Below are 22732 nucleotides of genomic sequence, written 5' to 3'. Positions count from 1 at the left end.
ATTGTCCAGGCCCGGTTGCCCGTGATCCGACCCGCGGGTCACCCGCCCACCAACGGACCGCGAGCGCGCGCGTCGACGAAGAGGAGCGCATCATCTTCTTCGCAGAGGCTGATGACGATGAGATAAAGCATGAGCCTCACCGGTTCGTTCGCCGCCGCGGCTCTTCTCCGCGACGTCGCGGTCGCTCCCGCGTTCGTTCGCCTCCCGAGGCTCAGGACCTCCGCCGGCGGCGAGAATGGCGGCGGCAAACCCGTCTTCCGTTGCCGGAGGCCGCGGGTTCGCGCGTGTTCGGCTTCGGCCGGCCGTGGAAGAGCTTCGCTTCCTGCTGTCTCGCCGCTCGGACGGCGAAGGAAAAGCGGTTCGAGCGCGATGCGCGGCTGCGCGGCTCTTTCTCCTCGAAGTAGCGCGAACCTACGGCGGGTCTCCGGAGGAGATTTCGTGGTCGTGAATTTCTACCGCTTCGTGTGCGTTGAAAATCCGGAAGAGGAGGTCGCGAAGCACGTCGCGTTCTTGAAGGTAACGCCTCTGGTTCACGGGCTCTGGACCGTTTGTGCTTGACGATCGATTCGCATAATGCTGCTGCGGTTGGTAGTTTCAAGTTTCAACACTGCAATGAATCAGGTGCTTACTCTGATGCTGTATGTGTCTAGGATCACGATATACACGGTCGGATATATCTCAATGAGCAAGGGATTAATGCGCAGGTATTCTTACAGTTTGGTCCATTTGGTTTGCATTTTTGGTGGTCGTTGCCCTCTTTGCTTCTCTAAGTAGCACCGTTTTCAGTCTCGTGTTCCTTTTGAGAGCTCATTAGAAGTCCGTCACCCAATGGTGGCACTTACTACGGCTTGCTTTCGCGTGCAAGATGATAAAGCAAAGGACGGTGTTATCGAAAGTCTGAACATTTCGGTCTGGTTGTCATGGTCTCCTGGTTTTCCGCCATCTCTGAGTGTATTGGCAATTAGAGAATGCTGTACTGTGTATCAAAACTGTAGCCACAATATGCCAGGAACTCTTATGCCTGGATGTCACGTTAAAATGCCTTTCTTTTACTATATTCTGATCAAGTACACTCATAGCGACGTGTAAAGGTTGTTCCATGTACATACATTACCATGAGGCAGGAACTGATGATAAGTGGAAACAGTTTGTCTTTGAGTGTAAGCCTTTTTGTGTGGGAATTCTGTGAATGAACGGCATGGTACAAATTACAGGTGAAGTAAACTGGTCAATACAAGTGCCTACTTACCATATTCAGTTTTGCTTGTCATTCTTATTTCTTATTCATTTCCCCCTTATGCTTCACCGTCATGCAGTATAGTGGGCCACTTGCAGATGCTCGCTCGTATCTCGAATGGTTGAGAGAAGATGACAGATTCTCTGATATATTGATTCAGATCTCTCCTGCTCTAAGTGGGCATGCCTTCCCGAAATTAAAAGTGCAGTTTAAGCCCTTGGTACAGGTGAGCTGTTTCTATTGCTTCTTCTTTATCTATCTGAGCAAGCTCTTTGTCATTTCTCTCTTTGATTGAAGATTTTCAATTTAATTGTTGATTATGCATGTACCTACATTAACGGGGAGATTAATCTGTTTAAGCTATTTTCTTCTCAGGTGGATGGAGGTATTGCACATCTTCCTTTGCTCAACCCTACCATGAGAGCAACACCTTTAGAACCTTCTGAATGGAAGAAACGAGTTGAAGCACTAAGCAGAAGCCGTGATGCATCCACTGGGAATATGGATTCAGACTGCATTATACTGGATCTAAGAAATGGTACCTGCTTTTGTGTTAAATCTGTATGGATTGAGTGGCATTTAATTTATGCCAAATTGAATTTTATTTTTATCAGTTATGAAGCTCAATCATAATTGATATTGCTGGTTAGCTCAAAAGAACCATATGAAATAGGGAAAGAGTGGGGAAACAGAGCAACCCAATTGTTCAAGTGACCTCCTGACTAATCGTGAAAACCTACATTTCATCATTATTTGTGCCAAGCCTGTGTTTGTTTTTTCTTGGTCTTGTACTTCAGAGAAATGAGTCATGTCTACGTTTTTAAGCAGGCTACGAGTGGGATATTGGCCATTTTCGTGGGGCACAGCGTCCTGAAGTGGACTGTTTTAGGAGCACTTCATTCGGTCTATCTGAGACAGAGGTATGGTTGAATTCACTCTGCTTGTATACTTTTGTGTCTCATGTGCTGAACATGTTCTCAGTTAGCATTATTTGAATTTGCTGGAATTACTGTCATGAAAAAATGTTTTGTGATACAGTAAAGGGACACATCCAAGCTGCTATAATTTCCATCAGAAAGACCATTTATTATGTCTAGTGTAGAAATTTGATATAGGACTTTGGAATCATTTGTGCCGCCACTTGATTTCGACACCTGAGCTTTTCAAGCAGGTTTGCACGTATGCGCAGGTGCATCGGTTAGAGCTGGCAAAGTTTGGCATAACCTGATACCATGATCTGAATGAGACATGATCAAAGTAGGAACATAGAAAGTGTCCAGATCTGACAAAATATCAGCACAAATTGACACCTTTTTCTAATAAGTAAACTTTAAATACCAATTGATACAATGGTGAGACAGCCGTGATAAGTTGAGACCAATTGTCAGCCCTAGCATTTTTCTCTTGCTACTTGTGCTATGCTAATATGGGCCTGCAACATGTAATTTCATAACCGCATAATGATTTGTATGAAGAGGCATGTTTATGTGGATGCTCCTGATAGAATGTTGCGATGTTTACTCATTCTGATGAAGGGTTTGTCTGAAGTGTCTGGACATTACATATGAAAGCTTGTGCTATTCTCACACTTATTTGACCACTACAGCGTACATGTCAAAAGTCAATTGTATTTCAGGCATATCGGTAACTTCAGTTATTTCAGTTTGTAATTCTCTTGCATCCAGGTCAATAATTCAGATCCATTAGCAGATGTCGATAGAGAGAAAACAGATGTACTTATGTACTGCACTGGCGGTATCCGCTGTGATGTGTATTCTACCATGTTAAGGTATTATAATGATCCCTGTAAGCATCTTTCTTGTTATGACATGATCTTTTCCACATTAAGATTGCCCCACCAGCTCGTGTAGTCCTGTGCCCCAGTGGATTCCTCTTAATGCATGGGTCTTTGTACATAGCATTGGTTGGCCAAATTGGGAATGGGGTACTTCATTTCTGCTGTCCACTGCTCATGAAAGCTGGCAATATCAGCAGTTGGAAATCTCAAAGATACTTTGGCATATTTATCCATTGAATATGGGAAAACTATCGAATATGCTTGTTTATGCCTGATAAACCAAAAGCAGAAAGCCACTGGCCAACGTTGAACTAGTTTCCATCAGTCAAGACTTTCATGTCTTAGAATTAAAATATGTTTGGTTTAAATTACTATGCCACTTCATATGTTCGTTGACGTAGTGATTTAGGAACTCTAATTGGGTTGTTAGGACTCATTGGAAGCCTCATGTTCTATTGAATGATGTCCTGCATAGATTATCCTGTAAACCTGCCTCACCAATCCAACTTGCTTTCCTAAAACATAGACCTTACATTCAAACTAGGTGTGGAGCTCATACATGCTGTCACATACTCTACCACTGCCTGAAAATATCAATTTACTTGTTCACTGTGCAGAAAAAAGGGCTTTAAGAAGTTGTACACCTTAAAGGGAGGCGTCTCTCACTATCTTGAGAACGAAGGTCCAGTGGAATGGGTTGGCAACTTGTTTGTGTTCGACTCCCGTCTCTCTCTACCTCCTGCTGCATACAATCCTAGATCCACGGCACAAACATGTGACCTGCAGCATGCTTTTAAGAATGAAAAATTTGCAAGATGCTATCTGTGCGGTTCAGTAGTCCAAGAGTTGAGACATCGGAATTGTGCAAATCTTGATTGCAACCTGCTTTTTCTGTGAGTACTTTATTGTCTCTCCTTTCCTTCTGATCTATCTACCACAGTATTGCTCTCAGTGCTTGTCAGTCAATTTATGGATGGCTCTCAGATTTCTTACAGTAATCTGTTGTCTTGCTGGAAATAACAAAGCTAATTGAGGAGAAGTTATTTCTCCTGAAAAGATTTGTTCATAAAATAAAAAAGTTATTTGGCCTGAAGCTATGTTGTGCTTGTTAATTAACCTGTGCAACACAAACCGTTGGTCTTATTTCTTTTGCACTCGGCCTTAATTATGACCACCTATTCTGTGCTTATGCCTGGTTCTCTTTGTAGATATGCTTTCAAATGGATGTGTTTTAAGTTGAGTCGGCAGTGGTGAATGAAGTTGGCTGAGTTGGAGCTTTGGGTTTCTTTATAAATTGCAGACTGGTTACCATTTGTTTTGGCATCTGATAACCCTAACTTTTAGTGTATAGTTAATCATGAATTAATTTCTTCGGGGAGTTAAACTCAAATGACTGGGTAAATAATACTCAAAAGTGCAATATAGTCATCCAACCAAAAATAAAAGTGCAATATAGTCTAACACTCGATTGTTTGATAATAAAATAAGAGATCGACAAAACATGACTAGGTTGTGCAATTTTGTATTTTAAAAATATTATATGATATGTTGAATGTCAACTAGGCTGAATCTGGTGATCTAAATTCTTGATAAATGCTTTTCACATTGTTCTTTTATAAAATTTTCAGATGCTGTCCAGACTGTGTGAGCAATTTCAGAGGATGTTGCTGTTCAACTTGTATGACTGCTCCTCGAATTAGACCTGTTTTGCCTGGCCACCAAAGATACAAGAAATGGCATCTTTATAGAGATTTGGAAATACAACCAAGTTGACATTTTAAGCTTCACATGGTTATTCTGTGGAAAATCTTTGAGGGCGACATATTTCTGCTTCTCTCTTGTTTCTGCTCGAAGAGTTGAGTGCTGGCGGATCATGATCTTGGAGAAGACTGATGAGGCACTCCTTGATCTTCAGGGGGAACTGCTATCGAAAGTATCATGGAGGAGAATCCGATAACTTTTTGGGGGTTCCATGTAAGCCACTTTTCCCCCCTTTTTTGGGCATATTGTAGTTGTTTATATTGATAGCTTCTTTTTTTATATTGAAGGGACCCTGCCTTGTTTCTTGGTAATAACATCATCGGATTCACTTTACAAGGTCATGGACTGCGTATTATCCTCATCTTGGATGATTTTACGCATAACAAATCCATAGTGAAGTGTTCAACCTTCTAAGGTCAGTCATTGGCATTGACCTTAACTTCATTAGACTTGAATGCCCGAGGCACACATCTTTTTATATCTGCTCTACCGTTGCTTTGAAAAACCAGCTTTTGTTTACTCTCCTGTGTCAGTTGTGGAAAATAACCTGTTTGTGTTCAGTTTCATGTCGGGGTGGGAAACTGTTAATAAGATGGATTGAAAGGGTGAATTTGATGTCCTTGTGCTCTCCCAACCTGGGAACGGAACACCTGTATCGAATTGCTTTAAACTATCAGCGAAGACCACATTCTAGTACCAGCAAAAGTGCAGGTTTTTCTCAGATTTTGAGAGTCCGGGGAAATGCGTGCTTTGTGCCGTTACGAGCACAACCGGTTGTTCTTGAACTTTTTATCTGTTAAAAAAACGAAAGAATTGGTCTGTTAAAGCTCGTTTTAGGCTCCTCACGCATATGTGGTGCTATATCAGACGATTTAGAAGAGTAATTGATTCCAATTCAAGCAACATCGGTGAACTTAAAAGCTGGACCATTGGTGTCTGCTCCCGTGGATGGTGGCCGGTTTTTTTTCCTATTAAAGATCTTATCAACTAGTGTCCCCGGAGCACTAGTTAATCATAGTAAATAGAAAAATATTTTCATTGTATTGGTTGTGCATAACGTGAGAAGATTAATGCTTGAAATGAGAAAGTTACTTTTTGTCCATTCACCTTGCATATAGTATCGTCATAAAACATTTTCATTTATGGTTACCGAGATTTTCGGCTCTTCTTGGAGTCATTTGCCTTCCAACACTGTCAATAGAGAGGCTTCTCCGCACACAAAATGATTAGGTGCATCGCATTGCTTCATTCGGGTTAGCCTTCGTCAAATGAAAGTAAATAGGGATGCTCAGTTCTAGGGTGGGTCGGTTCCCGGCACCAGGTCGGTCCCAGTCCGATTCCAAGTTGGATCGGGACCGGTGCTCACCCCTAAGTAACAGTGGGTTGATGAAAACAATAAGAGGTCCTAGCCCATTAGATTGGATTGGAACCACACATCATGTACTTGATTTGGAATTAGTCCATGTACAACAAGCAAAAGGTGGTGCAAAAAGGACTCTCTTTTCAATATTCCCCAACAATAGATAGATTGAATTCAACATGGAATTGAAGACGCAAACCCGAAACTGTATAACAATTCCTAAAGCAATGGAAAAAGACATGGAAAAAAAAAGTTGCAAAACTTATAACATGTTTTCAAAATGAAGTAAGGATCCTAGAATGTGCATACCCAAAATGGAGCGATTCCCTGTGTTAACTATGCTGCTTGTGATGTTGATGCGGCCGGCCTAAGGACCCGCTGAGTATCAATGATGACGGAAATAAGTCAGCCATGAATCGCTTCGAGAAGTCTCAAACAAACAGAGCATGCTTCATTTAGTTCCGCAATGTTTCTAATGGACTAGTAAATCATAACATACCTGCAGTCGTGTGGAATGCTCCAGGACGGGGACGGTTTCGCGTGAGGGAGCGACTTCATATATTTCCTCCAATTGCCTAGCAGAATCTCGAGATCGTGGATCTTGTTGTCAAGGCCGACGCAACAGTTGGCGTGCATCGTGCAAACCAAATTCAAGTCCCTGCTCGGCTCACAGAATCCCCCAAAGTACACCGTGTCTAGGAACTTCATCCGGAGCCCAATGTCGTCAATGAAAGGGTCCATCTTGATCCTGTTCAGCACGTCCTGGTCATGGCTCCCGGGATACTGTTCCCTGGAGCGGTACCAGTATTTGTAAAACTTGATGGTCCGGTTGTTCGACTTCACGTAGGTGAACCCGCCATTCGGCGCATTGTTTCTATCGAATGGGTTCCCGCCGAAGTGATCGCAAGCGATTTGGAAATCCGCATCAGCATAGAACCTCGGAAACGGATCGCGAAGCCACACAATATCCGTGTCCTGTCAAAACCAACGACAAAAACGCTGGCATCTAACTAGGAAAGACCAGTAATACAAAAACATGAGTAGAACTAACGCATAGTTCCTCAACGAAATCAAATTCAATTTTTTCTTCCATACCGTGAAGACGAAGCTATAACCCTTTTCAAGGATCTCTCTCAGGAAATCGATCCTCCTCCACATCATCTGCAGATAGTCAGGCGACATGAAGTCTGCCTCCCCAGAGAAGTCGGTGCCTCGGGTCAGGAGGGCGTAGCAGTGTGGATGTATCTTCAAGCAACGGACATAGGCTTTGTGGTCGAGCGCGATGATCACGAGATGGTCCAAGAGCTTGTGCGTCCCGTTGCCGATCTCGAAGCCCTTGAGGAAGACGTCGAATATGGAGCCCGGCTCGGCCCACGCGTCATTCAGGGCCATCAATATCACCGTCTTGTCCTCCATGGACGCCTCCTCCAGGATTCTGTCCAAGTTGTTGATCGTGCCATTCACCTGCAAAATTAGTTTTTGCAGAAACTCTTACTTCTCCTAGTCTTACAACCTCAGCAATTCACATGTAAATCTTAATAATTGCATGTTCCTCATCAATCGACTCGAGCCGAGCGCGACTAATCTATACTTATGTCCGATATTCATGTTAGTCTTCTTCGTCATTCGAGAGTTTTTCACTTAACTCGATCAAATCTTACTATGAAACGAGAGAAATGGGCTTCAGACATGCAAAATCCTCACTATTTGGAGAAGTTCCACACACCCAATTCATCATGCAAAGTACAATGATACAGTAAGAAGATAAAATAACTTCACCAGATGATCACATTCGCAAGTGGGTTTGGTTGCGATGAGAGATCTAATCATCGAAAAATACCATAAAAATTACATTAATTATTCTCATAATGTCAGATATCGAGGATAAACAAAAGGGCACCATCATCAAATCAAAGGTGGAAGATCCGGTTCACACTAGCATGAGAACAAGTATAATTAATGCCTTGTTGACGGATATACCGGCACGGTTCGTGACGTGGGACAACGATTGAAAGAGACAACCTTGATTGATTTATCTTCTTTCTTTTTTCGTTATAATTAATATTTGATCTTCTTTTTATAGGGACAGCATGCCCCTATTGGCCAGTGCCCATCGTATGCCTAGACCCACCAATGGGATTGAGTGGCTTCATGTGCTTTGGCACTTTTCTCAGAACTGGAAGACAGGCGGGCCACGTGCCCTTTAATAGATAGATGCATTCCATTGAAATTTCAAATTGAAAAAAGAAAGAAAGAGAAATTTGGCATCGCCAACCTGGGATAAATTAAAGATTTTCCAAGGTTAGGTGGCGAAAAACCCAAAGAGAGACAGCATAAATTTCTCGCCACCTATGGAAATTTTTCTTCCTTTTTATTTCCGAATTTAATTCGACAATATAGTCATGGACGTATCTTTTCAATGGCCTGCGATTGCCGTCGCACCACGATGTGGACTTCATGAACATTCAGTATGATTTTATTTCATCTTGGCTTTTCTCTATTGTCTTCTTTTGAATTGGACGTAACCTTCTCCCATTTTCTTCGTTATTTTTTCCTTTTCTTTTCTTGATTTAATAAATAAGAATGTGCGTGGAATCTACCATGTGGGCCGAGCCTACGCCTAGAATATTATGACTTCAATGCATCATATCTTTAATATTCTTTTAATGGACAAAATCTTTTATGGGTCTCTTACCGGGTCGGTTCATCAAATCGGCAGCGTACAAGAACAATTTCTCACTTCGGTCAAACCAATGCTATTCTAATCAAACTATTGAAAATCAATTAATCTAAGGTTTGTAGTTTTTATTTTTGGAGGGGGGATGATGCAATTATGATATTGTGGTGGGCACAGATTGCAAATGCGGGGAATTCTTTTTTGTGGGTGTTTGATTCAGCAGTGAAGATTTTGGATAGAGAGAGTGGATCAAAGATGGGGTTTTTGACAAAGACAGTCTTGCAATCACCGGATGCATCCTAACCACAAGATTAGCATGCGAAGCATGAGAAGATAACGACGTGGTTTTCACATTGTCCAGTGACCAAGATGCATTTGGATCACACATTCAGCAAGAATTCAAGTGGAGTGGAGTTTCGAAGTTCTTGAACCCAAGAAAGTTTCGGAAATTTGATATCTGAAAGTCGAGAATCCCCAGGCCATCCATGTCGGTTACGTGGCGATTGCTTTCTCGATGGGGCGTGATAGCGAGACAGATTGAGAAAGCATGTGGTTTTCTTGGAGGCTTTTCGGTTGGTCTGATGAATGCTGTCCTAAACATACTCAAGCCTGTCTAAATTACTTCTACTAAAGAAATTACAGAAGAGAGTTTAACATGTACCTAACATGAAAAGAACGAGAGAGAGAGACTGCTGCAACTTTTACTTTATGGAGGCTTGACTTTTGTCCGCAAGGTGGAAGCTTCCAGGGAAGACCAAGACCCGCTGAATCAAAAGCTCCCACCTATTTTTCAGCCTCCATTTCACTGCCTCCAAAAGGGTCTAATCTTAAGCTTAATGTCTCTGAACAATCGTGCAGATATTTTCTCTTTGCTATAGCAGAAAGACTGTTCATTCCCCCCCACCCCCCCTTGGACAAGAGCAAAGACTGTATTTTTATTTCAATGAAGCCTGTGTAAAGAGGGAGGCGAACAAGTGGGGCGCTTCAATCAGCCCCATCGTAGATACTAGTCATGAAATTCGAAGCCAAATTGGGTCTAACGATTGAGGTTTTGCTTTGTCCCGTGAAAACTATCTAACGGGGGTCGGCGGAAATGCGCAAAAATTCATTACGGAGACAGAGACAGGAGGAGGAGGAGGAGAACTGCTTGCGCAAGAATCAGATACCAACCTTGGGAACGGCGTCGACAGGGTAGGACGAAGCGGGCAAGAACGCAGCGAAAGGGTTGACCGAGCCGTAGACGAGCAAGCACGAGACCCCGAGCCCGGCGAACAGCAGCACGACCCTCAGATTGCGCAGGACGAAGAAGCCGCTCCCGCTCGACGGCACCGGCGGAGCGAACCCATCGGACGCCTGCTTCCCGTTGTCCCCGTTGCAGCTACCGTCGTGGCTACTCGTCCCGTTAACACCGATCACGCAGCTGCCGCCGCCGCCGCCGCCGCCGTTCGGAGCCGTCGATGAAGAATCGGTGGACTCGACCATCGTTGTTGGCGTCGACCCTTCTCTCGCGTTGACGTCCGTCTCGCTTTTCGCCTCCGCCCTTAGCGCCAGTCTTCCATCTCCAGCCTCCTCCTCGGTTTGCTCTTCATCCCCAGAAGGCCACAAGTCGGACAGTTCCCCTCATTTCTTGCTCGTTTCTTCTCCTGACGCAACCGGACCCCCCATCAATTTATAATCCCCCCCCTCTCCAGCAGGAGGTCCACGCAATGAGCTGTCCCCTTAAATAATAATAATAATTAATAACAACACTGACGGACCTTAAGGACGGTAAAGAACGCTGCCCTTCAGGACTCGAACCGTGTGTGTCGTAGCAAAACTCGATCAGACAGAGCGAGAGACAGAGAGAGAGAGAGAGAGAGAGAGAGAGAACAGGGGAGGAAGATCAGCGGACTTTTCCAAGAGAAGTTTCGGCCACTCGTCCAAATTGCCGAATTGGGTTTTGTCGTAGAGTAATCATTCTCGTTGCGTGATGAGACTGGGACGTGAATTTCAATTCAAAACAGAGGACCCGATCCGTCCACCTCTCGGTTACAGCAGGGGCCTCCCTGTTCTCCCTTCGTCTAGTTTGCGTGCGCGGGCGTGTAAATGGACTTTTTGTCTTCCACTGTGATGCTCAATCACGTGCCCCTTTTCGTTTCTACATGCATTGTCTTTCTTCCTCCCTCCCGTTTCCGTTTTCGATGGGGGGACGTCGGTCTTTGCTTCGTCGCCCCGGTTACATGGCGAAGATCGCCATCTCCTCCGGTGAGTTTTCTAAAAAATTTTCGAGGGCGACGCGAGAGAAGTGACCAAAACTCCTCTTCCAACTAGGTAATGCACTAATCCAGCACGCCTAAGGTGATTTGGAATCCAATGAGCTTCGTTTCGAAATACCTAGTGCAGGGTTGGAGAGGGTAGAGGCCTTCCCCCACATGCACGCGATGATAGAGTGGAAAAGCGATTTTTTTGAATTCATCAGCCAACTCGTTCTCTCTTGTTAATGTCAAGTCCTGTCCTAGAAAGCACCTGCTTTTTGAATTCTCCCATCTTATTTTTTGAATTTTCTTTTCTTTTCTCTTTCCCTCTTAATACTTGGAAAAAGAAAAATTGATTGTGAAAGTTTCGAATGGGACCTGCAACATAAAGGGGTGGATCCTGAGTCAAGCCGAGAATACCCGTGTGGATAATTCAGTTTCAATGAGGGGGGCAAAAATTCGAGTTTTTAATATATTTCCAGAGAAAAGTTAGCATATGTTAAAAGAATTTTGTAATAAAATATTCTTGAGAAAAGTAATCCGATATTTGAAAAGATTGAAATTTTCGCGTCCTGATATATGCACGGATGGGTTTTGGTGCATGCCTCGCTGATAGATTTATCCGGCGTACGCGTATGTAAGTAATGTTTTCATCCAACCCCTCTTTTGATTGATCGGTTATAACCAGGGACATCGCCCACATTTACGATGGGTTTATTTTGAATGTGGGCGATGTTTACAATTTCTCAAATGTACACATACAGAGATCGTGTTTTATCGAATCGTTGTATTTATACGTATATATAGTTAATTTTGGATGTGGATAATGTCCATAACTTGTAACCCACCAATTAGAGGATTGGAAAAAAATGAGAATGCTGTCCGACACACTAATTAGTCCGAGTGGACCATTAAATGAGCCGGTCCAAACCCGGAATAATCTGGATTTAATGGTTTGGGGATGGACTGATGATTGAGATTTGCTAAGTGCTTGGCCCTGTGGCCACTTGAATCCCATCATATACCACCCACCTTTCTTCTTCCCAGGCAAAAGGAAAATTCCCTTACTCACACTGAATTAGGCGCGGGATCAATATCAGTCATTTTTGCTTGTTCATCTGAGTGAAAAGGAGAAGGAAAAAGAAAAGAAAAGTATTCGATAATCTTGAACAAAGTTAAGAATTTGCGAGCGAGCGAAGTTAGTTTAGTGGAGTTCAGGACCGAACTTGACTTGAGATCGACTCGATTTGAAGGTTAAAGACTGAACGATCCAACTCGAATTCGAGCATAATTGAGTTTTCAAGTGGAGTCCGATTCCCTATTACGTTGTTTAAAGTAAAAGTCGAGCCAGACTCGAGCCGCAAGCCCATGTTTCCAAAGCACAATGGGAAGTATAGGTAACATCACATTCATATTCCAATCGTTTCGTATTTGCTCATGGGAGCTTTCTTTAAGCTCATTACTTATCAAAGGAATGATAACCGACATCAGCAATGTGAGTAGCGCACACACAAATGTATAAAATTGACTAATAGAATGATATGCTGATAAATAAATGCTCATTTAAGTTACTTTCCTAAACTACTTTGTAGCTTGAGCACAACTTGATGCAATTCATCACCCGGACTTCTCTAAACCAGACTCAACTATCCATTAAGCTGGCTCAGTTATCGATGTTCACTCGAGTTACACATAAGCATGCTAGATCTTTGATTCAATCCAAAAGTCGAACTCTTCAGGCCCGACTCAAACTTTTCGAGATTTTTCGATCACAACCAGTTAAAACTAAAGAGCTCGGAAACTAGTAAAACGCCGTCTGCAGCAGTTAGTACAAACTAACGCGTAACACCATTGCATCTAATTACTCAGCCTCAACTCAGATGGGCCCGACCTTTCTTTATATTGCCTGAATGATTCAGGTAAATCCCAGTTGTGACCGAGTAAAAGACATTTTACTTGTGAGCTAAACCAGAGAGCCTGCCCTTGATAAATAAATTAAGGGTCTTGAAATCATCCCTAACTTTTTAGCATCCAAACCCTAGGGGGTAAAGAAAACCAAGTACAGGATTCATTACAACTATCAAGCAAATGCCTCAAACCTGCCCACCAAAGTAGCAGAACATTTTCCTAAGTAGCAAAGAACAAGAACCATAACAGGTTTGAAGTCCCACATAGTTTCAGTTTCAATAGCTATAGCCATGCCGAGCGAGTAACTCCACGTGAACTAATTGCATAAACGTTCAGACATGCTAACAGTAGAACATGACCCTCTTGACATTTTCTTTGATTGCAGGAAGGGGTTTCACGGTAGCAACTGCAGCTGGTCCACGTGTGCTCTTCGGGACCGCCCCCCCAGGACCTGCAGGCCCACGTCCACCACTGACACCGCTCGTGGTTGAGCCACTGTCTGATGTATCTCTCTCCATGTAGAAGCGGGCTCGGAATGCCGCTAGATGGGCATAATATGCAGGAGGTACTGTGGAAATTGAAGCAATTATCAGTTTGAACATTAAAGCAGATTTTCTGGGAGAGAGAGAGAGAGAGAGAGAGAGAGAGAGAGCTAACCAATGGACACAGAACGAGTGCACCTAGCATACCTGCAAAAACAGAATACCACATATACATAAGCCAAATTTTATTCATCATCTTTAGGTTGGAGTCGCATCTAATTCTTTCCTTTAAGCCTGACTTTTAGTGATGGAGATAATAGAGCAATTTGCTTAAAGGCCGCCTCATCAAGCAACAGCAAAAGACGTACGTGTAGCAGAGCTTATTTGTTAGAGATTGCAGTCCATCAGCACTGAACCCATTTTCATCCCATAAAACATGATAATGAGCTGGACGACTTGTGCCCTGCATTGGCATTTTGAACAAGTACATAATTAAAAAGCAAGGCCGCAGATATTTTTAATCATTTTAAATACTTTTCCCCCTCCGATCTCTGTGAGTGGGATAGTGATGAAGAAAGAGCAGTTAATGCTTACCTTTATACCAGCATGACTGCAAAGGTAGAAGTCAAACTCAGTTGGATGGCAGATTTGCGAGTCTACGACAGTACCTGTCACAAGCGGAATGGTCGTCATAGAATTCACAATTGACATTACCCATTAATTACTTTAAAAGAATTGAAACTAAATGGATGGTCTACCAGGCAATATATTTCCACTCCTGTCAACTGTTCTTTCGTCCGCATGGTTGTTGGCAAACAACCTTGTATGGTGCCGTTTTTGCACCACAACAAAAGTTACGGGAGGCTGATAATTTGGCTCCAAGTTGTTACAAGCCTGAAAAAGAAAGAGCAAGAGCATCTGAAAAAAGAAACTGATAAAATGCACTCAAAGAAGAGGAGTTTGGATCGGGTGAGGTAAGAAAAACTAGATGAGGGGGTCCATCTAAGAATTCGTGAATTTCTGGGAGATAATGGCTAACCTTACGAATTGCTTCAAGTTCATGTAACAGAACTTGATAGAATTGTCCTTCACTGACACCATCCCTACAACTCATATTGGCGCTATCAGGCACATATAGCACATATTTCCTGGAAAGTAAACCTGCTGACTTTGAAAATGTAAAGGGTACCTGTAGAAAATGATGCGCTGAGGTTTATGTCCAGTTTCTCTCCTAAACGATACAAGTAGCTCCCTGAGTCATTAGGAATGCCAGTTAATCCTCTTATACGATTTATTATAGACCAAAAAAAACACTATCCTTCTTCCATCTTCACCTTCCCAAACTTTCCTATCAGGGTTAGTTTTGTTCTTCCTTCATTTTTATTTTTGGTTGGGGGAGGGGATGAGAGAGAAAGATTAGTCATACTTGATCATTCCACTATCTACAGTCCCTCTCACAGGATCCTCCCGGGGTTTGTACAAGTCTTGAATAAGTTCCTCGCGATGAGCTTGAGCACAAACTAGGCCAGCATACTTGGTAATTTCAGGCCAATCTTGAGAGGCCACGACCTAAATAAAATGTGTTAGGAAAAAAGCCATCTTATAATGTAATTACGGTATCATGATCAGATGATCAAAGCAAACAAAAATAAGCTAGGAGATACGAGAAAGAAACATACAGCAGCTATAGAAGGGCTAGAATCCTCTCCAGGAGGAGGATGAGTAACATCGGCACCAAAAACTATAGTAGGTTGGTCGCTGACCACAGGCAAGCTCCTATATATAGCATCAACTAGCACTGTATTCCGTCCGCCAACCTTCACATTAATCTTTAGCGCAACATTGGCCAAATATTGTTTAGTCTTCTTAAAAACCTGAGTTGTCAAACAACACTGGGAAACAAGTCCAAGATCTGTCTCACAGACGCGCTTAATGTCACCTGCAAAGAGGTAAAATCAAAGAAAGTATCAAACAAGCAATTAACCAAACCAATGGCATTCCATTCACTAGAGCTTAATGCATACCATACAGGGGACCATTGTTGTCGGGCAGAATTACAATAAGGAGGTCGACAGATTTGCCTATTGGCCTGAGATTAGTCATTGCCTCATTATATCTAGATCTCAAAATCTTCTCCGAGTATTCGGGACGGCCACTTGTAGGTGGTAAAACTGGTACTGGATTAAATACCTGTGTGTCCGAATTCCAAAGTTAGTAAAGTGCCCTCAGTCATGCAAAGAAAAAAAAATTTGGATTCGATCACGAAGTTTCCCAATTCTACCATTCCCGATGTCTTGCACATCTCCGCAAGATCAGAGCAAAAATCACGAGCAACAGTATCTTGGACATTTCGCGAGAAGCTGATGCACAACCAGTGGTTAACACACCCACCATTAACCATTCGCTGCGATGGAATTGTTGAAAAGATAAGGAAAAATACTGAACAACTGACAATTGCTAAAAATGACTAGAGAACATTTCTTTAGGCCAGCATTTTAACCTCAATCATACCCGAACTGTCAACAATCAACCTAGCACAAGTATTTTAGAAAACCTTACTCCACAATATATTCATGTAATCTCTCTCTCTCTCTCTCTCTCTCTCTCTCTCTCTCTCTCTCTCTCTCTCTCTCTCTCTCTCTCTCTCTCTCTCTCTCTCTCTCTCTCTCTCTCTCTCTCTCTCTCTCTCTCTCTCATGAGCCCCCATAGCATAAAAAGATTCACCTTCTCATTCTCTCCCAATCAGTCCCCATCCTTTCCCCCAACTACAATCAAGTAGAAGGCAAATGGATATAAGTCATGTCTATACAGTTCACTCATCTACTCAAATTGCCTGCCCCCTTCCCCCTTCCCCTTCTTCTTTCTCCTCTTCCGAATTAGAGATTTCGGCACAAGGTAAAAAGGTAAAAAGCCAAAAGTTCTTCTGGTTTATATTTTAGAGATCATTTTTGCATTATAAAAGGTCAGAAAATTAAAATAACTTCAAATGCATATATATATATATATATGCTTTAAGGATTTGAGATGTTTATTTGAAATTACTAACATTAACTCATCAATTTATGAAATAAGAGTCGGACCGCAAATGCCAAAAAGTTTGAATAAAGCAAATGGCTACAGGTAAAGCCACAGCCACCCCCAAAAATGGGGCACTCCAAGCTTCAATTTTCAAGCTCCAGCTTGGCTCATACAGCAGCTTGGTATGCTCAAGCTCAACTCAACCGACTCACTATCCTAAATCGATTTATAGTCTAGACTTTGTACTGACCTAGTATTGAACTCGAAACAAGTCCTCAAAGCACAGAAAAGTCGTAAATCATAGTGTACTGATACTCTATCCGTCAGTAGCTACAAAATATGCACTGATATGATTGATAACTAAGTGCCAACCGCTCATTTGGCTTGCGAGACAGTGAAGTAAATGACAGTCAAAATTGAACTCAATAAGAATTGAGTGACAGTTCATGAACTTCACAAGGAGTTAATGGGGGATCTAAAATAAGAAGGCTAGCCTAACCTTATGCATCATGTTCCAACATCCAACTTCCGGACGACAATCCTTGATCTTGCCGGAATCATGATATTTGAGCTGCAACAATTAGCTTGCAGAAATCAATAAGGATTCCAAACCATTTGACAAAACTCATGGGCAAAAAGAAATAGAGTTCCTAACCCGAGGTGCAGGAAGAACTCGAGCTTCCACTCGCGCAAGGCTCCTACTTATTTTTATACCAAATTCTTCAGCGTATCTGTCTTGATTGTATCTATTGCAATCGACAGTCTAAAAAATGTTGAGAAAAGAAATATCAGACCATCTTATCAAAAAAACCAATCCTGAGCGAGATTTGTCTTGTCTTATTCACATGCATATGGTCTAATAACTTTGCAGCAAGTTCAAACATCAGGAAATGTCACCAAAATTTTGCTAAATCAAGGTAAACTGAAAACCTACTGAACATATTTTAGTTGCGTTCTAACAGAGTGCATATATTCACCTTCTAATTGATGATGGTGATGAAGATGGGGAAAATTACAGGTTAAACTAGAAAATGTTTCCAAAATCCCTGTACAGCCCCCAACAAACAAAGAAAAAGAAAACCAAAACGCTATAATTTGAAGACGCGATGCTGAATTTCAAATGTGTGAGGAGACCCTAACAGCTGGCAGCTTGTGTAATGAGAAGCTCCAAGAAAAACTTAAGATTCTTAAGCCACTAAAGAAAAAGAATCATTATCCCGTAAATGAGCTCCCTTTTGGTTTTCAGAGCTGTTTTATATAGGGCTTCAGCTTTTGGGCTCACTTGCCATATGGGTTTGAACAACCCCCCCCCTTGGTGCCCTAGATTTAAAGCGCTTATCTATTGAGAAGAAAACCAAGGAAAAAAGAATCCCCTATGCACTCAAAGAAAAGAAAAGAGCAAGGACTGAGACATTCTCAGTTCATATGGATGTGCTTGAATGAATAATTCCATCCATCGAGAATACCACACAATGCATCATATAACAAAGATACATGGGGAAAAGTATATCTCGGATGACTAATCTCTAAATTCAACAGACAATCGGCTTATGCACATCCTATCTCCAAGAAAGGAAAAACACAGAGTGATGCTGAATGTGCCCATTATTTTTCTCTGCTTTGTACAATAGGAAAGTTAAACATATCCTTTCCAAATGGAAGCACGTGAATGAGCAACCACATCATGTCAGCACACCTTTACAATATTATTCTCTCTTTCTTTGGGGCGTTGGCAAGTGACTCTAAGCAATGCGGTGATTTGTCGTTCATTTAACCTCTTGGAGTACCTTTGACCCTCTACAATTTTGCACACCTGGATATAGTAATAACAGAATCAGAAGTCGGAACTTTTGAAATGTAATAATTAAATTAAGTAGAGAGGTCAACAAATTTGCAAGAAAAGGACCTCCATAGGCAGATAATTAGGTTTTTGTGGGTTTCCAACTTGCAAACAAGGCCATTGAGTATGTTGAATATTAAAACCGTAGGTTTCGGAAAAGTACCGAATGACAGATTTCATCGTACCTCCTTCATCTACAGGAAAACTGGAAAAGAAATGTAAGAAACAATTCTGCACATAATAGAGCATGCTACTAGGAATGAATGGACAGCAAACTTCCAGGAAGGAGAGCTTGGATGAATAAATAACTGCTCAAGGAAAGTCCTCACGTCAGCTCTCGTGTTGTCTGTGATGTTAAACCAGAGATCCGATATTTTCTACGCATGTTGCCACGGTGTGTAACTTCAATTTTCACTCCTCTTAGAGCTTTTTTTATCTGTTCAGAGGGGTAAAAGTAATTATTACTGCATTTAGAAAGAGCAGATAATCTGTCACTAAAAAAATAAGAAAGAAAGCACAGATAATCAGAAAATCACTCCGGTCATGAAAAAGTGACAGCACAGGAGTCCCAAGAAATACATGAACTCAAAATTGAGTCAAAGATATCATCCAATGCACAACCAGATTGACAGAAGTACACACAAGACTGAGAGTATGAAAACGCCAAAGGGAAAAAACAATCAAAAGAATGAACAACTTCTCACCTTCACACGATCAGAATCGGCTAATGGTCTAGATGTTAAATCACGGTTCAGCAGCTTAGTGACAAACTCAACAACCGGCAACGGCTCTATAAAGGCAGTGGTGGACATATCTAGAGTGCAAAAAAAGATAATAAGGAGGTGACAAAGTTCTAACTCAACAGCTGTAAGTGAGTCAAAATGCCAAAAACATGCCATGGAAAATAGTCCAAATTCATGGAAGTGTTTTTTTCATAAAGAACATGTTACCTATATTTAAAGATAGCCCATTCTGAGTGGGACGAATGCTCTGATAGAAACCACGCCAACATTCCAGCCCCTCACCCAATGAATGCCTTTCCCCTAACTTAGGGGAAAAAAATGATCGACCAACGGCACAGTACCCAGCACTAGAGCACAAAAGGCGGTAAATAAAGAGCTAATTCCATACACCATGATTTGTTATTGACACGAGTGAAGAGATTGCATCATGTGAGGCAAACAAAAGGTACCTAGTAGAAGGTGATTCCCGCAGAACAATGTCAAGGACTTGCAGGACTTCTTGAGGCGCATCAGCTCGCCTCCCTTGCAAAAACAGATCCAAATGGTGAAGATCAGCTCGTGCAGCCAACTTAATTACGACTTTGTATTCCCTCTCTCCCCTATATGAAGGCAGACAATAGCAGCAATCAATAACCCCATCAAGTAGATAAATAAATAAATGAACAAAGCCGTATCATGACACAAACCTTCGGCCACCTGATCTGTCTTCATCATCTTCATCACTGAGAGTAATGTTAAACTCCTTCGATGTAAAAGGCAGTGGTCCAGCAGTATAGAGACTCTTCCGACCATCATAAACAGGAAGCCGCCCCCCAAGATGCGATTTATTGTATAGATTCTCCAGCTTCTTCATTATTTGGCGATTGAGTATCCTTAATGTGACCTCCGGTGTTATGGAGACCTTTTATTCATTAAAGCCAAGCAAGTTAGTACAGTGGTTAAAGACAAAGCAGGGTACAGGAGGCATGAGGCTCAGCTAAGTAGATTTCGGTAAAGCCCATAGGTACTCAATCATTCCCCTATATACAAAAGAGTCAACAAGACTCGAAAAGACGGCGCTAGCATCATGAAAACACTTCACTCGGGTGCATGAAACGTGTATGTCAAACAACCAACTTGTACAAGTATCTTAGACAAGAAAGCTCACATCATAATGGTGAAAATCTTTGTCGGCCAGTTCAGCAAAGAAGTGGTTTGCCTTGACAATGCACTTCTCTCCAATGGTACCTTTACCGGGGCGACGCGGGAACCTGATTGATTTGCTACTAGAGGGTACAGCAGTTTGGATTGCATGGCCGGGAGAACCCTCTTGCTGGATGCTAAGCTGCTCCAAGATTTGAGCAGTTTCACACGGTTCAGGTGGCTGCGATGATGAACCAGCATCGGATGGCATGGTTGGAGGATACATCCTGCCCTGTGTAGTCTGTGTTGCTTGGTGCAGTTCGGGAATTGGTTGTCTGGAGGGTCCACTAGGAGAAAGCCCTCCTCTTTGGCCACCACCCGTTCCATGACCACCACCATATCCTCCTCCAGCAAAATTTCCTCGACCACTCTGTGGGCCACGGTTTCTTCCACCCTGACCCCGGTACCCCCCTCTCTGCTGTTGGGAAGCAGTGGCACCAGCAGTATAGTGCTGGGAACCATGGTCGCCACCTACACTCGGCTCACGAGATTCAGAGCCCTCCCCAGCACCGGGAAATGGAGTTCTCCTCTTCCTTACCATGACGATAGCTGAAAAGGGAAAATCCGATAACAATATTACACCATTCTGGCAATTCTAAGGCTGAGGGAGGATAAAAACACGTGCCCGTGAATCCAACATCATGCAGATCATTATGAGAAAAATAATTGAATAATCAAACATGAATTGAGGGAAAGGAAAGGACAACTACGTGGTGGCCTTGACCGACTCCAACAGGCCTTCAATGCTCTTCAAGTTCAGATCCAGCGAAGGTATGGAAAGCCAGTAAATAAACAGTATATAAAATCAAGAACGAAAAGACAGCGATAAGAATATCAAATTGATAGAGAAATAAGCATCCGGATAGTGAATGGCCCTTTAACCTAAAATTTCCAAAAAATTAACTTAACCCCTTACAAGAGCAGCGAAATGAAACACAGCCCAGATTCGAGAATAACACTGGACTTAAGGCTCATCCCAATGACCCCATGACCTCACAAGATTCAACAATCGTAATACAAGTCCAAACATGTAAAGTGGCAAAAGAGAGAGAAAGTTTTCAATCAATCCCAACACCCACATCACTGGGAAGTGAAGAACACGTGATGATTCACGAAGAGAGACACAAAAACTTAAGTCCTACTTTCCACTGGTCCCAAACATGAAGACCCAAAAAATATTTTGTCACGTTCATCACATAAAGAGCAGAAAAAAAGCGAAGACGGACATGGAGTCTTAAGTTGCAGCCCCCTTGGAAGTAAAACTAGCGATTCTAGAGCCTCCTCGACCAAAGACCTAACAAAGAAAGAAGTCTACAGAAAAAAACGAAAAACTCAACGCCATTGTCAGACACCAGACGATCACGTCCAAAGATTAACACCAGACCAGCGATTTCCTCAGATACACTGCGAACCCGCAACTCCGACCGCGATGTCCACGAAGAAGCGACAAGCAGAAGAAACACCCAAGTCAAACAAAAAAAAAAAAACAGAGACGAACAGCACAAGAAACGGCAAGAGAAAAGAAACAGTCAAGCGGGGAGGCCCAAAAAAAACCGAGACGGCCATACCTGAGACCGAGAGGGGCGATGCAAGAAGAGACCACAATGGCGTCCGGCGACGAAAGCGAAGAAAGGGAAAAAGAAGAGGCCCTTTTGAGCTTCCAACTGTATGAGCTGTCGCTCCGTACACAGAGAAAGAGAGAGAGAGAAAGAGAGAGAAAACCACCCAAAAAGACAACGGGAGAGAGAGAGAGACGGAAGCAGAAAAAGCTGGTCCCTATTAAACAAACACCAACCGAGCCAGCGTCACTGCTTCTTGGTTTATAAAGAAGGCAGGAGAGAGAGAGAGAGAGAGAGAGAGAGGCAAGGGGGGGTTGAAAATGACGGGTTCGTCCCTCGATGGTCGTGGGTCGTAGTCTCTAATATCTCGAGTCAAGCCGACCGCACGCCTTTCGCTCCCTCACCAGTCCCCACTGCGCACGCAAACCACACCCACCCCCTCCCTCCCTCCCTCGTTCTCGCCTGGTCATCTCTCTGCGCACGAGACACAGCTCCTGCGCGGCAACGACGGTGGCTCCGCCAGGTGTCGCTGACGATCCCGCCAGCCCGCCACTTCTGCGTTTAACCCATCGCAGCGGAGCGCAGGGAGAGAGGAGATAAGGAAGAAGACGACAGACAACGATGGTACAGGTCGGGCAGGCAGAGAGACAGAGAGAGAGAGAGAGACAGAGGTAGGTTGTGTCATGTTCCAATGTTCTGAAATAGTAAAAGAGAGGAAAGGAAAATCCGTTTCTTTCTTTGAATAATTGCAAAGGAAATACGAATTCCACGGGCGCAATGATTTTCGTGAGTGGCAACCTTTTGGTTGCTTTCTTGGTCACTCTAGCACCCTTTTGATCTCAGCATTCAATTTGATCTTCGTGAATATCTACCTATATATATATATACACACACACACATAGATTGTGTTGCCATATCCCGTGAAATAAGTAA

The 22732-nt window shown here is 42.8% G+C and overlaps 3 protein-coding genes across 10 annotated transcripts; 1 reads left to right on the top strand and 2 right to left on the bottom strand.

Moving 5' to 3' along the window:
* The first annotated feature begins 64 nt into the window (after window positions 1-64).
* Window positions 65-5283, top strand: LOC115676088 (rhodanese-like domain-containing protein 8, chloroplastic). Of its 5 annotated transcripts, XR_008816997.1 has the most exons (9): window positions 66-516; window positions 651-704; window positions 1317-1463; window positions 1613-1775; window positions 2063-2157; window positions 2923-3026; window positions 3653-3928; window positions 4664-5009; window positions 5084-5283. XR_008816997.1 is itself a non-coding variant. In XM_056313381.1 (8 exons), exons 1-8 carry the CDS (start codon window positions 130-132, stop codon window positions 4806-4808), a joined length of 1365 nt encoding a protein of 454 aa, XP_056169356.1. In that variant the 5' UTR covers window positions 65-129; the 3' UTR covers window positions 4809-5283. The 5 variants fall into 5 exon arrangements, 4 of the variants coding, with proteins under 4 accessions (XP_056169356.1, XP_056169351.1, XP_056169360.1 ...); XM_056313381.1 differs by having other exon boundaries at window positions 65-516; window positions 1317-1457; window positions 4664-5283; XM_056313376.1 differs by having other exon boundaries at window positions 4664-5283.
* Window positions 2683-10865, bottom strand: LOC115676089 (uncharacterized protein At4g15970-like). 4 transcript variants are annotated; one of them, XM_056313395.1, is made up of 5 exons: window positions 10004-10718; window positions 7252-7620; window positions 6656-7131; window positions 6466-6534; window positions 2683-3203 (listed from the first exon to the last, which is right to left on the bottom strand). In XM_056313395.1, exons 1-4 carry the CDS (start codon window positions 10313-10315, stop codon window positions 6489-6491), a joined length of 1203 nt encoding a protein of 400 aa, XP_056169370.1. In that variant the 5' UTR covers window positions 10316-10718; the 3' UTR covers window positions 2683-3203; window positions 6466-6488. The 4 variants fall into 4 exon arrangements, with proteins under 4 accessions (XP_056169370.1, XP_056169369.1, XP_056169372.1 ...); XM_056313394.1 differs by lacking the exon at window positions 2683-3203 and adding an exon at window positions 3512-3815; XM_056313397.1 differs by lacking the exon at window positions 2683-3203 and adding an exon at window positions 4664-5589.
* A 2185-nt stretch (window positions 10866-13050) lies between these two features.
* LOC115676082 (protein argonaute 1-like) lies at window positions 13051-21944 on the bottom strand. Its single transcript, XM_030598943.2, has 22 exons — window positions 21809-21944; window positions 20206-20789; window positions 19745-19959; window positions 19508-19657; window positions 19266-19405; window positions 19020-19129; window positions 18645-18751; window positions 18382-18520; window positions 18172-18288; window positions 17131-17238; window positions 16975-17046; window positions 15739-15861; window positions 15482-15647; window positions 15137-15396; window positions 14884-15026; window positions 14647-14709; window positions 14497-14560; window positions 14216-14351; window positions 14052-14125; window positions 13826-13920; window positions 13633-13664; window positions 13051-13543 (listed from the first exon to the last, which is right to left on the bottom strand). Exons 2-22 carry the CDS (start codon window positions 20779-20781, stop codon window positions 13317-13319), a joined length of 3117 nt encoding a protein of 1038 aa, XP_030454803.1. The 5' UTR covers window positions 20782-20789; window positions 21809-21944; the 3' UTR covers window positions 13051-13316.
* Between the last annotated feature and the right edge of the window lie 788 nt (window positions 21945-22732).

This window comes from Syzygium oleosum, unplaced genomic scaffold (genome assembly GCF_021117445.2).
Source record: "Syzygium oleosum isolate NSW1041296 unplaced genomic scaffold, Sole_v2.1 Sole_v2.01, whole genome shotgun sequence".
NCBI classification, from domain to species: domain Eukaryota; kingdom Viridiplantae; phylum Streptophyta; class Magnoliopsida; order Myrtales; family Myrtaceae; genus Syzygium; species Syzygium oleosum.
Note: the sequence above shows the minus strand (reverse complement) of the source record. Positions and strands in the feature narration are given on the sequence as shown.

What these genes read in the sequence shown, in the direction of transcription:
- LOC115676088 (XM_056313376.1), top strand. Translation starts at nt 130, where the DNA reads ATGAGCCTCACCGGTTCGTTCGCCGCCGCGGCTCTTCTCCGCGACGTC. An exon ending in AGTTTAAGCCCTTGGTACAG is followed by an intron (nt 1,464 to 1,612) that starts GTGAGCTGTTTC and finishes TTTTCTTCTCAG; the next exon opens with GTGGATGGAGGTATTGCACA. An exon ending in TATACTGGATCTAAGAAATG is followed by an intron (nt 1,776 to 2,062) that starts GTACCTGCTTTT and finishes TACGTTTTTAAG; the next exon opens with CAGGCTACGAGTGGGATATT.
- LOC115676089 (XM_030598959.2), bottom strand. Translation starts at nt 10,315, where the DNA reads ATGGTCGAGTCCACCGATTCTTCATCGACGGCTCCGAACGGCGGCGGC. An exon ending in CTGTCGACGCCGTTCCCAAG is followed by an intron (nt 7,621 to 10,003) that starts GTTGGTATCTGA and finishes CTAATTTTGCAG; the next exon opens with GTGAATGGCACGATCAACAA. An exon ending in AGCATTCCACACGACTGCAG is followed by an intron (nt 6,535 to 6,655) that starts GTATGTTATGAT and finishes ATTGATACTCAG; the next exon opens with CGGGTCCTTAGGCCGGCCGC.
- LOC115676082 (XM_030598943.2), bottom strand. Translation starts at nt 20,781, where the DNA reads ATGGTAAGGAAGAGGAGAACTCCATTTCCCGGTGCTGGGGAGGGCTCT. An exon ending in GTAGATAGTGGAATGATCAA is followed by an intron (nt 14,710 to 14,883) that starts GTATGACTAATC and finishes CTAATGACTCAG; the next exon opens with GGAGCTACTTGTATCGTTTA. An exon ending in AACTTGAAGCAATTCGTAAG is followed by an intron (nt 14,352 to 14,496) that starts GTTAGCCATTAT and finishes TTTCTTTTTCAG; the next exon opens with GCTTGTAACAACTTGGAGCC.